Source organism: Theropithecus gelada, chromosome 6 (genome assembly GCF_003255815.1).
Source record: "Theropithecus gelada isolate Dixy chromosome 6, Tgel_1.0, whole genome shotgun sequence".
NCBI lineage: Eukaryota > Metazoa > Chordata > Mammalia > Primates > Cercopithecidae > Theropithecus > Theropithecus gelada.
In genome coordinates, this window is record NC_037673.1 from 115967835 (window position 1) to 115984658 (window position 16824).

Consider the following 16824-nt stretch of genomic DNA (forward strand, 5'->3'; position numbering starts at 1 on the left):
TTTTTGTATTTTTTTACTAGAGACGGGGTTTCACTGTGTTCGCCAGGATGGTCTCGATCTCCTGACCTCGTGATCCGCCCGTCTCGGCCTCCCAAAGTGCTGGGATTACAGGCTTGAGCCACCGCGCCCAGCCTGTCACAAGTCTTAGGCTGCACCGTTATTGAAAGTTTACCATCTGACTCTGAGTAGCTCGAGGACCCTATCAAAACTTAGTAGATGCTCAATAAATGTTGCATGAACGATGACTGTTCTCAACATACAAATGCAAGATCATTTAGGAACACTTGTCAAAATGTTTTTGTCCCTTGAGATTCTATTTTGGGAGGTAAGCAGTAGGGGTCCAGGACTCTGCATTTTGACAGTTCCCTGATGTTTGCATGTAAGAAGTGCAGAGATTATTACACTGATAAATCTTTACCATCGCTCAGGGGGACTTTCCTTCCCAGGGATATTGTGTCTGGAATTGGTGGCTTCTTGGTCTCATGACTTCAAGAATGAAGTCACAGACCCTCGCGGTGTTACAGTTCTTAAAGATGGTGTGTCTGGAGTTTGTTCCTTCTGATGTTCAGCCGTGTTTGGAGTTTCTTCCTTCTGGCGGCTTTGTGGTCTCGCTGGCTTCAGGAGTGAAGCAGCAGACCTTTGCCCTGAATGTTACAGCTCTTAAGGCAGCGAGTGTGGAGTTGCTCATTCCTCCCAGTGGGTTCGTGGTCTCGCGGACCTCAAGAATGAAGCTGCAGACCTTCCCAGTGCGCTTTACAGCTCATAAAAGCACTGCAGACCCAGGGTGAGCAGCAGCAAGAATTATTGCAAAAAGTGAAAGAACAAAGCTTCCATAGCTGGAAGGGGACCCTAGCAGGTTGCCACTGGTAGGGCTGCCAGCCTGCTTTTATTCCCTTATCTGACCTCACCCACATCCTGCCGATTGGTCCATTTTACAGAGAGCTGATTGGTCTATTTTACGGAGAGCTGATTGGTCAATTTTGACAGAGTGCTGATTGGTGTGTTTACAATCGCTGAGCTAGACACAGAGTGCTGATTGGTGCGTTTACAATCTTTTAGCTAGACACATCCTACTAGACAGAAAAGTTCTCCAAGTCCCCACTAGGTTAGCTAGATACAGAGTATGGATTGGTGTATTTACAAAACCTTGAGCTAGATACAGAGTACTGATTGGTTTGTTTACAAACCTTGAGCTAGACACAGAGTGCTGATTGGTGTATTTACAATCCCTTGGCTAGGCATAAAGGTTCTCCAAGTCCCCACTAGACCCAGGAGCCCAGCTGGCTTCACCTAGTGGATCCTGCACCACAGCCGCAGCAGGAGCTGCAGGCCAGTCCCAAGGCATGAGCCAGCACTCCTCAGCCCTTGGGCGGTTGATGGGACCTGGCGCCGGATCAGGGGGCGGCGCTCATCGGGGAGGCTCGGGCTGTGCAGGAGCCCACGGTTGGGGCATGGCGGGCTGCCGCCCCCAGCCCTGCCCTGCGGGGAGGCAGTTGAGGCCGGGCAAGAATTCGAGGGCGGGCACTGCTGGGGGACCCGGCTCACCGTCTGCATCTGCTGACCCAGGTGCTAAGCCCCTCACTGCCGGCGGGGCCCGCGGCGCCGGCTGGCCGCTCTGAGTGCGGGACCCCGCTAAGCCCACGCCCACCCGAAACTCGCGCTGGCCCGCGAGCTCAGTGGGCAGCTCCGGTTCCGCCCGCGCCTCTCCCTCCCATCTCCCACCAAGCAGAGGAAGCCGGCTCCGGCCTCGGCCAGCCCAGAGAGGGACTGCCACAGTGCCGTGGCGGGCTGAAGTGCTCCCCATGCGCCGCTAGAGTGGACGCCGAGGCCGAGGGGGCGCCAAGAGCGAGGGCTGCTAGCATGTTGTCACCTCTCACTATCTCTGGAAGCCCCTCAAGGAGAGGGGCCGCAGGCTGTTTCTCTAGGCCAGCAGCTAAACTCAGAAAACGTTTACTGAGTGAATGATGAAACGATACGTGAATAGGTGAATGCAGGGTGTCGGAGTCAACTATTCTTTTACACAGGTCCTAGCAGCTCCCATTGCTTCCAACCGCAGAAATGGTCCTTTCAAGCCCAGACTCTTTGGCAGGTCCTTCCAGCTATTGGAGTCACTCTGAACTACATTTCCCAGGATTCCAAGGGAGCCGCGCGCACTGCGCCCGTCTTCCTCCCAGAAATTGGCAAGTCACGGACCCTCGTCCCGCCCCGGCCATTCCCCGCCTCCTCCTGTCCCGCAGTCCGGCCCGGCCACTCTGCTTGTGCTTGTGTGTGTGTCGCTGCAGGCCTTATTCATGGGCTCACCGCTGAGATTCGACGGGCGGGTAGTACTTGTCACCGGCGCGGGGGCAGGTGAGCTTGCGAAGGTTGGAGGTGGCACGCCAAGGCCGGTATATGCGCGCAGCCGCAGCTGAGGTCAGGCAGCTGAGGTGGTGGGGTGGGGAATGGCTCTTCTTGAGGCACCGAATCTGTTGAGGAAAGAGCCAGAAACACCTGGTCTGTCAGGCAGTTACAGCCCGCTTCTCCCCAGCACCCCGGTGTGGGCTTCCCGAGGTCCTAACCGAGGGGAGAGGCCAGGCTGGGCTGCTGGTTGCAAAACTGGGTGAAAGTTCTCCCTGACGCTTATCTATGGGCATCGATTGTTAGTCTTCCTGCAAATAACTCTCTTAGCTCTTTGCCTAGTGTTTTAAAGGACTGAAAAGCCGCGAGGGGCGGGGGCTGGAATTCGCCCCCTGAAGCGCAGAGCTGTCAGCTCCTGAAAAGTCATTCAGTCGTTCACTGTTTGTTTCCCTCTGTCGTCCGCTTTTAAGTTCGTGAGAGGGCCTTCTTTAAAGAGGGCATCTGATAAGAGCCCTCCCCGTTGGACTTTGTATGCTTAGCAAGTCACAAACTGTACTCGAAATCCACTGGAGTCTTGGCAGAGGTTGTAATCTCAAATGCGCACAGGGGTCAGGTGTATGATGGAGAAAGAAAATGGGAGTTGGATGGGCACATTGAGGAACTGGAGAGCAGAGACTTCCGAAGTGGCCCAGCCAGTGGGAAAGTTGCCTGTATTTCAGGAGCGGCAAAATGGAAAATTGTTATGTGAAATAACCCCATTTTTTAAAGTACAAAAAATTAAAACAAACCATTCATACCAACATAGATGCTGTGCAGTCAGATTTTACCCAAGTTTCTCACCAGTGGGTGACCTCTGTAACCTCCAAGTGCAGGGATCTTGACATTATACACCTTTGATTCTCCACTGGTAATACCTTATACCTGGAAAGGCCCTAATGCATGAATTATTTGAGTTATATATTAAACGTTGCAAACTGGAATTCTGTCAATTAATTCCTATGTACTTTCATGTCTGATTGATAAAGTGGATTCTTATGCTGCCTTTCAGAAAATGCTTTTAGTATTGATTAGTAGCCAAGTATTTTATACCCATAGCTGTCTGGTTATATCTGCATGGGCATGTATTTGCGTGTACCCGTATCTTCTAAATGTTTTTAGGAAAACATTTTGTTTACACTTGGTTTTGATGTAAATAATGTGTTTTACAACACTTGGTGTTTTAAATCTTTTTTGACAGTTCTTGGATAATTTTCATACAGGAGGTCCAGAGATTACATTCTAAGAAGTTTTTACCATCGCAAGGAGACTTTCATTTTCAGGGGCTATATCTGAAAATTATTCAATGATAGGGACCGCTTCCTTTGACACTGTTAGCATACTTACATATGGTATGCAGTACATTTTACACGAGGACTCAGTACACTTACACATGCACACACATCTGTATTTAAAACCAGTTCATGATACAGTGTGTAGTACAGGCAGTGCATCCTGAAATTTATTTTCTATTCTGTTTTATTTATAAATTTTAGTTGCAACCCACAAAATTGATTTTGTGAAACAATGAGTTGTGACTAGACAGTTATGAACTTAGCACCTTACCTGCTGTTCATAAACTGGTTAAATTCTCTCTTATTCATTCAGAGTGGATTAATTTTCTTTCTTTTTTTTTTTTTCCAGAGGAAAAAGTCTTACTCTGTACCCAGGCTGGAATGCAGTGACCTGATCATGGCTCACTGTAACCTTGAACTCCTGGGCTCAAGTGATCTTTTTACGTCAGCTTCCAGAATAGCTAGGACTATACGTGTGTGCCACCATGCCCAGCTAATTTTTAAATGTTTTCAAGAGATGGAGTCTCTCTTTGTTGCCCAGGCTGGTCTCAAACTCCTGGCCTCAAGCGATCCTTCTGCTTGTATTAAATTCTAAAATAAGTTATTTAGTGAAATGTTCTAGATTTGGAAAACTGTGTGTTTTCTTTTGTTTTTGTTTGAGAGGGAGTCTTGCTCTGTTGCTGAGGCTGGAGTACAGTGACATGATCTTGGCTGACTGCAGCCTCTGCCTTCTGGGTTCAAGCAATTCTCCTACCTCAGCCTCCCAAGTAGCTGGGAGTACAGGTCCATGCCACCACGCCTGGCTGATTTTTGTGATTTTAGTAGAGACAGAGTTTCACCATGTTGGCCAGACTGGTCTTGAACTCCAGACCTCAAATGATCCGCCCACCTCTGTCTCACAAAGTGTTGGGATTACGAGTGTGAGTTGCCGCTCCTGGCCTTGGGTTGTTTTTGGAAGGGGCTAATAATTTATGCATCTCAGTTTATTTGTATACTTATTGATTAATTTATACTAAATATAAATTGTTAATTACATTTGTTCATTTGTCAATGAAATTTATCAATTATCTTAAAATGTAAAAAATACACACATATTAAAAAATGTAAACAATACAGAAAAACAGTCCAGAAGTAAGCCTTCCACTCCTTGTTGCTAGCCACATAGTTCTGTTCTCCAGAGGTGCCACTAATTGCCAGTTTCTAATGTAATTTTCCCGAGATGCTCTATGCCTATAAAACTTTTCTCTTGGCCAGGGGCAGTGGCTCACACCTGTAATCCCAGCACTTTGGGAGGCCGAGGTGGGCGGATCACGAGGTCAAGAGATCGAGACCATGCTGGCCAACATGGTGAAACCCTATCTCTACTAAAAATACAAACATTAGCTGGACATGGTGGCGTATGCCTGTAGTACCAGCTACTCGGGAGGCTGAGGCAGGAGAATCTCTTGAACTTGGGAGGCGGAGGTTGCAGTGAGCCGAGATCACGTCACTACACTCCAGCCTGGGCGACAGAATGAGACTGCATCTCAAAAAAAGAGCAAAAACAAAACTTTCTCTCTCTCGCTGTATATATGTATTATTTCTTTTTGGATATATAAATTTATACCTTATAGCTTTGAGTCAGAATTAAATATTTTTTGTGTTTGATGACTGTGTAGTCAAGGTTCAGTGTAGAATGCAGAAACCACTAGATATTTTCAGCAGTGAAGGATTCAATACAGGTAATTAGGTTTTAGGCAGGTCTTCTTAGAATGACTTCCGAAACAATAGGAATTTGATCCATTAGAGGTGGCATTACCTCTGAGGTTGTCATTGGAGCTGTGCTACAGCCTAAGTAGCACTGGCACTAGGAACCTGAAGTATGGAAGCTGCCATCCAGCGATTAGGGAGCTGAATGAAGAAGTTGCCACTATAGTCAGTTTCTGAATACCTAGGAACTTTCAAGAAAATTAGCTTAACAACAACAGCTGGAACTCCCAGTAAGGTGGCCTCTGTCTCACTTCCACCTTCTAAATTTTATGCAGTTGCATCAGATGGTGGAACCCAACTCACAGCATCCTAGCAGCTAAGTAGAATGGTAGGAAATGGTAGTAGAATAGGTGGAAAAATACAGTTTTAAGCTTTCCAACCTCTGCAAGCAGAAGAGAGTGGATAGGTTGAGAATGTCAGTGATAGGATAGCTTGAGAATACCATTAAAACTTAATTAATTGTTCGCCAATTTCTTTAAATGGGGATTGGGTTGAGTGGATCAAAAAAATTATGCTGACATTTCTTCAACTTTCTGATTATTTTGTTTTTGATTAGGATTGGGCCGAGCCTATGCCCTGGCTTTTGCAGAAAGAGGAGCGTTAGTTGTTGGTAAGTTGGTGTGTCTTTCTTTTTAATCCATAGCTGATAACTGAAATACAATCTTCACAAGCTATCTTTGTCTTTCTATCAAATAATTTTCAAGGTTGAATTTTATTATTTTTACTTTTGCCAGAAGGTTTTTACCCTAACTAAGGCTGTCTTTTTAACTTACTTTTAAAAGTGAACCAGTTTCACAGAATTCCCAACTTAACAGAATTGATAACGAAGGGCTGGGGCTGGGCATGGTGGCTCGTGGCTATAACTCCAGCAACTTGGGAGACTGAGGCGGGAGTATCGCTTGAGACCAGGAGTTCGAGGCTGCAGAGACCTATGATTATACCATTGCACTCCAATCTGGGTGATGACGCAAAGCCCTGTTTCTCACAGAAAAGGATGGGGACAATCATTTATTGTATAAAAGGAAATTCTTGACTTTAGTAAATTGTAGGCTGTAATTTTTTGAGACAGGAGGTTCATCTACTGGTGTGAGATCAAAAGAGAGCCCCTGTAAGTGTATTGATAAAAGTAAGAAATAACTGAGTTTTGAGAACTGAAAGTTTGGAGTCAAGGAATCTGAAGTATGGGTTTCTTGTTTCTTTCATCAAAACTTTTCAACTGGCAGCTTTTTAAAAAGATTTAATTGAGGGGGCGGTTACATGAGTTTTTGTTAAGTGGTGGAGGGGTCAGATGGAAGATGCTGTATTGAAGAATCCCAAAGGTGGGAGGTTTTAGTAATCTACGTGGTTTGGACTGACCTAATGTGCTTGACAGTGGGTGTGGACACAGAAACGAATTTGTCCACAACTGAGCCTTTGTGGGGAATAACTAAATGAGTGCTAAATGCAAGGGTATATGTAGGACCCAGTACTTATTAGCATATTTCCTGGGATAAAATTGTAGGCCCACAATGACCTTCTAATTTCAGCTTTCTGACATCTTACGAGGCAATGCAGAGAGACGAATTTTCATCAGTTTGTTCAGGGAGACACATATAACAAAAGAGTAAGCAAGCAACCAGATTTTCTAAACAAGACCTAAGCAGAGCACTTAAGATGCTTTTCTCCTTCCTTGTGGATGTGTAGCTTATATTTATGGAAGGAACACTGACGCTTTGGATGTGCCTTGTTTAAGATCATAGCCACTATCTGCTAATCCAATCTGCTGCTTATGGCAGGGATGGATTTTGACATTGTATTGTTTGGACAGCGGGTGTATATTTCAGGCCCACTTTGTCATATTTTCCCAAGAATAGCTCATGTTGAGGCCTAAAGACACATGCTGTTACTGTTTTTAATTTTCCTTCTCTTTTTATGTTGCTATTTAGTTCTTAATATTTTTACTTTGTACGTTTTTATTTATTTACATCTTTTCTGCTCAATTCCATAACGGCAAGAATCTTGCTTTATCTTTTGTATCTACTAAAGGACCTAGAATATTGCTTTGTGCAAGGAAGGTACTTTATTCATTGGTTCTTTTATTGTTGATATACTTTTTGGGGGAAGGGCTGGTGTGTTTGAGATTGGTTGAATACATTTCTTGCTTTTTTTTGTTCTTGACTAAGAAACTTAGTTTATAAACCTGTTTTATAAAAAATTTTATTGCAGTATGTTCCTGTGCATCAGTTTTCCTTTATTTCCCTGTTCCCTCTGAATTTCTTAAATTCAGATTAGGAGTGTTTGAATTCTAAGAAAAAATTAAACAGAGATGCTGTGTCTATCTATTCTGTCATTGCATTATTATAGTAGAGATGATAATTGTGTCAAGTCCTGATAAAAGTCCAAGAATATAGAAGAAAAATATTTCCTAAACTTGAATGAAGAGCCAGAGTTAGTTTAGTATTAAAGAGGAGAATTCAATCTATGTAGAAGTGCAGAAATTTTGACTGATGTTTTCTATTCCTTTTTAAAGTCTGTGTCTTACCTGTTAGCCTTTTTATGTGTATACCATAGACACCCTGTTTCCAAGTTGCATCACATACACTCATTTTTTTTTTCTTTTTTGTTTTTTGAGATGGAGTCTCACTCTGGTGCCCAGGCTGGAGTGCAGTGGCTTGATCTCAGCTCACTGCAACCTCTGCCTCCCAGGTTCAAGCAGTTCTCTGCCTCAGCCTCCCAAGTAACTGGGATTACAGGTAGCTGCCACCATGCCTGGCTAATTATTTATTTATTTTATTTATTTATTTATTTATTTATTTATTTATTTATTTATTTATTTTTTGTTGAGACGGAGTCTCGCTCTGTCGCCCAGGCTGGAGTGCTGTGGCTGGATCTCAGCTCACTGCAAGCTCCGCCTCCCGGGTTTACGCCATTCTCCTGCCTCAGCCTCCCAAGCAGCTGGGACTACAGGCACCCGCCACCTCGCCCGGCTAGTTTTTTTTTTTTTTGTATGTTTTTAGTAGAGACGGGGTTTCAATGTGTTTGCCAGGATGGTCTCGATCTCCTGACCTCGTGATCCGCCCATCTCGGCCTCCCAAAGTGCTGGGATTACAGGCTTGAGCCACCGCGCCCGGCCTATTTATTTATTTTTAAGTAGAGATATGGTTTCACCATCTTGACCAGGCTGGTCTTGAACTCCTGACCTCTTTTTAGAAGTGGCATGTCTTTTCTACTCACATTTCATCGGCCAAAGGAAATCACTTTTCTAAGCCGGAAGTTAGGGGCATCATTTAAGATAGTCTCCAATTTTGGGTTAATATGATTGCTATGTTTTATATTCTATTATATAAAGCTTATGGATTATTTAAATTTGGTATAAGAACTGCTAAGCCTTAGGCTGATACTGTAAAAAGGAACATTTGCTTTTGTGTAAATTACATCTTTCAGGAAATGCTTGTGCATATCTTAAGCAGGATATTGGGAATTCAGTAGTTTTGAGGTTTCCTCAGTAGGTGAGCTGTATCTTGTTCTCTGAATAGTAAGTTTTATTTTGAGGACATAAACACGAGAAAGACTGACAAAAAGGAGCAAAAAGAACTCCTTAGGAAAAGAAAGGGAGTTCTACTCTTGAACTGAAGTAACATCTTTGGGTAAATTAAATTATAGTCTTTTTAAGTAAGATTGACATGACTTTTCCGTGCTGCAGTTATGTAATAGTGGTAAAGCTGAGTCTTAACTTCCTGTGGGCAGATGCTAGAGCCAGTGTTTTTAACCACTATGGGATCTTGACAGCTGGAAGGTGAACTGTAGTGGGCAAGGTGTATTGCCTTTGAAGTCAGGCCAAGCTTTAAATCCTGGCTCTGCTGCCTAATTATATGACCTCTCTGTTTGTAGCTGTCTTACCTAACTTCCAGGATTGTGGTGAGGGTAAATGACAAAAAATTAAAGGCTTTCAGAAAGGGGAGAGAAAGGAACCAATATCAGTCTCTGCTTACCATATATGAGTCACTCTGCTCAAGAACTGGATATATCAAAGTGAACCTGAGGTCTTGTTGACTCAAGGCACGTCCCAGCCCCCTCATACATGTTTCTCCTAGATGCTTAAAGAAAAAGCTCTGTGTCTTAGTCTATTTTCTGTTGCTTATCACAGAACACTTAAAACTGGGTAATGTATTTTAAAAAAGGAATTTATTTCTTACAGTTATGTAGGCTGAGTAGTCTAGTGTTGAGGTGCTACATCTGAGGAGGGCCTCCTTCTGGTGGGGACTCTGTACAGAGTCCCGAGATGGCACAGGGCATTACACGGCAAGGGGCTGAGTGTGCTGGCTCTGGTCTCTTTTCCTCTTCTTATAAAGCCACTTGTTACTCCCATGATAACCTTTTAATTCATTACCTGATTAATCCATTAGTCCATGAATGGATTAATGCATTTTTAAGGGCAGAGCCTTCACAGTTCAATCATCTTTTAAAGGCCCCACATCTCAATACTGCCACGTCAGGGATTAAATTTCAACATGAGTTTTCGAGGGGATAAATATTTAAACCATAGCAGGCTGCTTTAGGCACTGATGACTCTCTGCAAGGGTAAGTATAGTATTTAGTGATCAAGAATATATACCGATTGAGTAAGTTAAACTGTTACAATACAGGGAGAAAGATCATAAGAAGGCACATGTGAATTCCAGCTTATAATAAATGAGCCATACATAAAATACCCACATTTCCCTTAGATACCTCCATGACTATCACCAACTTGGGTTATGGGGGAAAACCTTTGAATAAATTTAGAGTAGCTCTTAGCTATTTGTCATTTTAAGAACTAGAGTAGTTCTTAGCAATTTGTTATTTTGTCATTTGCCAGTTTTAAAAAAAGTAATAAAGTTAATAGACTTAACATCAAATAGATTGATTTATTCATCTAACCAGTATTTATTAAGTGTCTATTATGTAGCAAACACTGTTCTAGATGCTGGAGGAATATAGTGGGAATAAAACAGGGTCCCTGCTTTCATGGTGCATATATTCTAGTGGGGGGCAGTGGAGGGACAGAGAATCAGCAAATACATATGTAAAAGTATAATAGATAAAGGTAGGTGCTGTGGAGGAAAAAAAAATGAGTTAAAGGAACAGAAAATGCTGAAAGAAGTGTTTTAAGGAGAGACTGCAGGAAGTGAAGGAGTGCGCTTTGAAGACATCTGCTGCCTAAGCATCCCTGGCAGTGGAAGCAGCTGAAGCCAAGTTACTGAGGCCAGAGTAGACATGGTATATTTTAGGGTTAGGAAGGGGCCAGTGTGGTTGTAGTGAGTAAGGTCATAAGGGAGACAAAAGTGAGAGATGACAGCAGAAGGGTCCTAGAAGGCCAGATCACATAGGACCTTTAGTTCAGAGTAAGGACTGACTTTTACCCTGAGATGGGGAGCCATTAGAGGTTATGAATAGAAGAGGAACGTGACCTGATTTAAGGGTGAAATAGATCATTCTCATTGCTGTTTGGAGACTAGATTGTAGGGGAACACGAGTGGAAGTGGAAAAAAAAGATGGGCACATTGAGATTTATTAACTATTAATTCATTTGTATATTCTTTGTTATTTTCCATAAAAAGAGAAGAAGCAGACCAGTTGGAGGCTTTTGCATAATCCACATAAGAGACAGTGGTGGTTTAGACAATGTGATGGGGATGGAGGTGGTGCAAATAAGTTAAATTCTGGATATATTTTGAAGAAAGCTATGGCAAAATTTTTTGATGGTTTGTATGTGGATTATAAGGGAAAGAGAAGTCAAGATGGTTCCAAGATTTTTGAGTCAAACATCTGGAAGGATAGAGTGTCCGTTTACTGAGACAGAAAAGACTGAAGGAGGAAGAGATTGGCACAGTGGAGACAATCCTATTAGACCTTCAGATGGCGATATTAAGTAGGCAGTGGGATATAGGATACTGTAGTTGAGGGCACAGGTTGAAGCTAGACAGAAAAATCTGAATATTCTCTGTTTATAGATGTTATTTAAAGCTAGGAGACTGGATCAGATTATCTGGGTAGTGAGTACAAATGAACAGGAAAAGAGGTTGAAGGACCGAACTCTGAATGACCCAGTCTTTCATTTTCAGTTTTCTTCTCCCATTAAGGATACATTTGATGCCTTATTGTTGAGGCAAAGTCAGTTAAAGGGACCGAATTTAAGATACTGCTCTCTAAACTACCATCATATTTTGGAGTTTTTCAAATATTTAGATACAGTTATGGCCATTCTGGAAAAGATTCCTGATGAACTAAGGTGATTGTATCTTTCTACCAAAAGTGAAAACAGTGTGACAGTCCTGTGTTTTCCCATTTTCTTGGCTGTCAAGAAACTTAAAGGTAAACCTGACATTGTCCTCAACTAGAGTAACTACCTTTAGCTTACGCTTTTAGTATGCTTGTCTTTTCTGGACATAACATGTTGTTTAATTTTTCCCATCTTTAATAGTCCTATTGCACATTCATTTATAATTTAAATCAGTTCAAATAGTTTTGATAGCAGTCAGGACATAAACATAATACAGGAATGAAAACCTCCATTGGACCCACAGTTCTAAAATCCATGAAATAATTCTTTTTTTTTTTTTTTTCTGAGATAGAGTCTTGGTCGTGTCACCCAGGCTGGAGTGCAATGGCGTGATCTCGGCTTACTGCAACCTCTGCCTCCTGGGTTCAAGTGATTCTCCTGCCTCAGCCTCCCAAGTAGCTGGGATTACAGGCACCAGCCACCACACCTGGCTAATTTTTTCTATTTTTAGTAGAGACGGGGTTTCACCATGTTGGCCAGGCTGGTCTCGAACTCCTGACCTCAGGTGATCCACCCACCTCGGCCTCCCAAAGTGCTGGGATTAAAAGCGTGAGCTACCACGTACTGCCTTGATGAAATAATTCTTGATGCTATTGTCTGCCATAGGAAACCTTATCAAAATGGGAGGAAATACATCAAGCATAGAAAATAGGAGGCTGGGTGTGGTAGCTCATGCCTGTATTCCCAGTGCTTTGTGAGGCTGAGGCAGGAGGAATGCTTCAGGCCAAGAGTTTGAGAATAGTCTGGGCAACATCGTGAGTCCCCATCTCTCCAAAAAAAAAAAAAAAAAAAGACAGAAAATGGGAATGTGTGGAAGGGCATCCAAGAAATGGTTAATAGCAGGTAGCTAGGTATCTCTGGGAGAGAGTAGAGTAAGGGCAAGGGGTGAAAAAGGACTTCTTGAATATACATGGCTTTAAAAGTATATGTATAAGGTAAACCCTCCAAAAAGGAAATACGTTTCTAATATAATATTACCCTCTCATCCTTAAATATACTTCTTGGATTAATCAGCACAAAGGATGTCACAGTTAGTACATATAAAAACTATCCCAGTTTTGTAGAATTGGAAGCAACATTTTACTTTGGAAATAAAATAGTTTATATATATGTCATTGTTGATAGATACAACTTTGTTGGTGACACATCCTTGGACTGAGTGTCTCTCTATATGAACATGAATATGCATAAATGTTATTATAAAGCACTCTTCAAATATAAAGCTTTGTAACATTGTTACTCTTGGTAATAATGGTAAGTGGTAAGTTAGAAATTGGTATATAAACCATTTCCCACGTTGATCTACAGCAAAAAGAAGGAACTCTGTGGTAAATTAAAGCATTAAAGTGAGGCAAGGCTATGAGATCTCTTTAAAGTTATGCTGTGGATAATAGGAAAATCCACTGTGGATTATGAGCAAGGGGCTGACATAGTATAAAGGCCTCCCAAAGTACAAATGGGCAGCAACTGCAGTAATCTAGGAATGAGATTATGGAATAGGGAAGAAATGGAGATAGCTGATTTCTCAAAAGAACTGGCAAATTCTCACTGCATAAACTATCTAAGAGTCCAAAGCACCCAGCACAGTGCTGGATACAGAATGGGAACACAGTAAATATTTGAAGATTCCTAATGAAATTGATGCCAAGACCTGATGACTCAGTGGCATGTGCTTTTCAGAAATGGGAGAAGAGAAAGAGTGCCTGGGACAAGTCTCACCCAGCAGAGAAGTGACAGAAGTGGGTGGGGGGCAGTACGAGGAAGATGATGTTTAGTTTGGTTTGCTTTTGTGTGTGTGTGTGTGTGCGCGCGTGCACAAAGTACAAGATATATTCCCTCAGCTAGTTTAGCAGCCCTGGTATCAGGAGACTCAAAGCTTATTTCTTGCTATAGTCTTTGGAGCCAATAGTCAGAAAGCTAGGGTCAAGGACAGAGAGAAAGAACAAGAAAACCTGCTTCTAAGAATAAAGACCTGTGTAGCAAATACAATTATTAAGGACAAATCTAGACTTCTTAATCTAGTTTCTACAAAACAGTGAAAAGCAATGTGCATAATACTCATCAAGTAATATTGATGCTCAGATATGAACTTTATTTTTGTTTCAGCATTTCAGTAAAGGAATTTATGATTCGTATCATATGTAACAAAGAATGAACATCTTTTATAAATAAAGGACATTTACAGATCTATAAGAAAGACAAGTATCCCAAATAAAATGTGAACTAAACAGGCAAAACAATAATAACTATAAATATAAGCCCATGAAAATAAAATATTACTTTACTAGTGCTCAAAAAAATGTAAACTAAAATAATGAGCTACAAATTACAATCATTTAATTGTCAGACTGAAGGCAATGATAATAACTAATGTTGTGAGAATGTGGGATAACAGACATTCTCACAAACACGTGGTTCTATTTTCAGGCTATTGATGCCTGATAATTTGGTACCTTGTACTTAGTTATCTATTTACCTACTTATAGAGTACTTTTTATCGGATCTAAGTGTGTTTTAGAATTCCTTGGATCCTAGTTGGGTGCAGTAATCCCAACACTTTGGGAGGCTGAGGCAGGAGGATTGCTTGAGGCCAGGAGTTCAAGACCAGCCTGGGCAACATAGCAAGACCCGCTGTCTTTGCCAAAAAAATAAAAAATAAAAATAAAAAAATCAGGTGTGGTGGTGCATACCTGTAGCCCTAGCTACTCAGGAGGCTGAGGCAGGAGGATGGTTTGAGCCTGGGAGTTTGAGACTTTAGTGAGCTATCATTGTGCCACTGCACTCAGCGTGGGTGACAGTGACACCCTGACTCAAGAAAAACAGAAAGGATTTCCCAATATACTTACATTCCTAATATAGCATGTATTTGATAAAATTTTGGGAATGCTTTTTAGGAAAAATCTTCTGTAGTGAATAGACTGAGTCACTGATTTATTTAAAATGACAGAAATGAGGAAAAGCTTTATGTTAAAAAAAGCTCTTCAGGGTTATGAACTGGATTTTATATGGAAAATGTGCAAATGTATCACACTTTGGAACATTTTGATCATTTCAGCTGATAAGACTTGACCCTTGACTATCATAGTCTTACCATTTTTTGCTACCTATATGAAAGCTATTTGTTTGAGTCGGGTGGTTCGTTTATCTTTTCCTTCATATCCACAAAAAATGTGATTTTTTTTTTAACTTAGTGGAAATAATGATCTTTTTAGGGTAAAAGAAACTTGCTTAAAGCATTAGAGGAGCAGAGTGGTATTGTAGTAGATCCAGTTTCTAGTGTAAATTTTGCCATTTCTTACAGACTTAGAGGGACCTGTGGTAAGAGAATCTTTTCCAAACTGTTTTCTTATCTGTGAAAGTAGGAACAGTTGTTACTGCCAGCCTCTTAAAAAGCTACCTGGAGATTAAATGCATCAATATACATAGTGGTTTTATTGAAACGTGAAGTACACACATATCAGTATAAGTTATTATTATTACTACTAGAATTTTAGCCATACATTTAACTGGTAACAGTGTCACATGTTATGGATACAATTCTCTTTGTATGTAATTGCAAAACGTATTTTTAATGTTCTTTCTATATCTAAGCTTTTCAACATGTAACCAATGATTTTCTTTTCTTACTGTCTTTAATTGACACATAATAATTATACATATTTATAGGGTACAGTGTGATATTTTGATACCTTTATACAGTGTGTAATGATCAAATCAGTAATTAGCATATCCATCACCTCAAACATTTGTTCTTTGTTTGCATTGGGAACATTCAGAATTCTCTCTTCTAGATATTTGAAAATATAGTATAAATTATTGTTGGCCATAATCACCCTAGAGTACTATACACTGAGTAGAACTTATTCCTTCTATTTAGTTGTAATTTTGTATTGGTTAATCAATCTCTTCCTATTCATCTCTTCCCTGCTACCCTTCCCAGCCTTCAGTAACCAGTATTATACTCTGTACTTCTGTGAGATCAACTTATTTAGCTTCCACATATGGGTGAAAACATGCTGTATTTATCTTCCTGTGCCTGGCTTATTTTACTTAACAAAATGTCCTCCAGGCTCATCTATGTTGCTGAAAATGACAGGATTTCATTTTTTTTTAAATGGCCAAATAGTATTCCATTATGTATTGTGTGCCACATTTTCTTTATCCATTCATCTGTTAATGAATGCTTAGGCAGGTTCCATATCTTGACTATTGTGAATAGTGCTGCAGTAAACATGGGAATGCAGATATCTCTTTGACATACTGATTTCCTTTCCTTTGGTTTATATATATCCAGCAATGGGATTAATTCATATAGTAGTTCTGTTTTTAGTTTTTTTGAATAACCTCCATACTGTTTTCCATAATGGCTATACTAATTTACATTTCCACCAATAATATATGAGAGTTTCATTTTCTCCACATTCTTGTCATCGTTTGTTATTATTATTATTTTTTTGCCTCTTTGGTAGTAGCCATTCTAACTTGAAATGATCTCATTGTGGTTTTGATTTGCATTTTCCTGATGATTAGTCATGTTGAGCATTTTTTGATATACTTCTTGGCCATTTATATGTCTTTTTTTTTTTTTTTTTTTTTAAAGATGGAGTCGCACTCTGTTGCCCAGGCTGGAGTGCAGTGATGTGATATTGGCTCACTGCAACCTCTGCCTCCCGGGTTCAAGCGATTCTCCTGCTTCAGCCTCCTGAGTAGCTGGGACTACAGGCACCTGCCACCACACCCAGCTATTTTTTTTTGTATTTTTAGTAGAGAGGGGGTTTCACCATGTTGGCCAGGCTGGTCTCAAACTTCTCACCTCAAATGATCCACCTGCCTCGGCCTCCCAAAGTGCTGGGATTACAGGCATGAGCCACCATGCCTGGCCATTGAGAAGTGCCTATTCAGTTCATTTGCCATTTTAAAAATATACTGTTTATTTATTTATTATTTATTTATTAGGATTATTTATTTTTTATTTTTGGTGTTGAGTTTTTATGTATTTTGGATATTAATCTCTTGTTGGATGAGTAGTTTGCAAATATTTTCTCCCATTCTACAAGTTGGTTTTTTTTTGTTGTGCAGAAGCTTTTTAGTTTGATCTAGTCCCAT

The 16824-nt window shown here is 41.1% G+C and overlaps 1 protein-coding gene across 3 annotated transcripts in view; it reads left to right on the top strand.

Annotated features, from left to right (window-relative positions):
- The first annotated feature begins 2163 nt into the window (after nucleotides 1-2163).
- Nucleotides 2164-16824, top strand: part of HSD17B4 (hydroxysteroid 17-beta dehydrogenase 4) — an 89164-nt gene continuing 74503 nt past the window's right edge. The window contains exons 1-2 of one of the 3 annotated variants that reach the window (XM_025387212.1): nucleotides 2164-2349; nucleotides 5974-6027. In XM_025387212.1, the coding sequence (XP_025242997.1) occupies nucleotides 2292-2349; nucleotides 5974-6027 (112 nt within the window). In that variant the 5' untranslated portion in view covers nucleotides 2164-2291. Of the gene's footprint in view, nucleotides 2350-2441; nucleotides 2504-5970; nucleotides 6028-16824 lie in introns of those variants that run through there. The other 2 variants (XM_025387211.1, XM_025387213.1) reach the window with 2 other exon arrangements.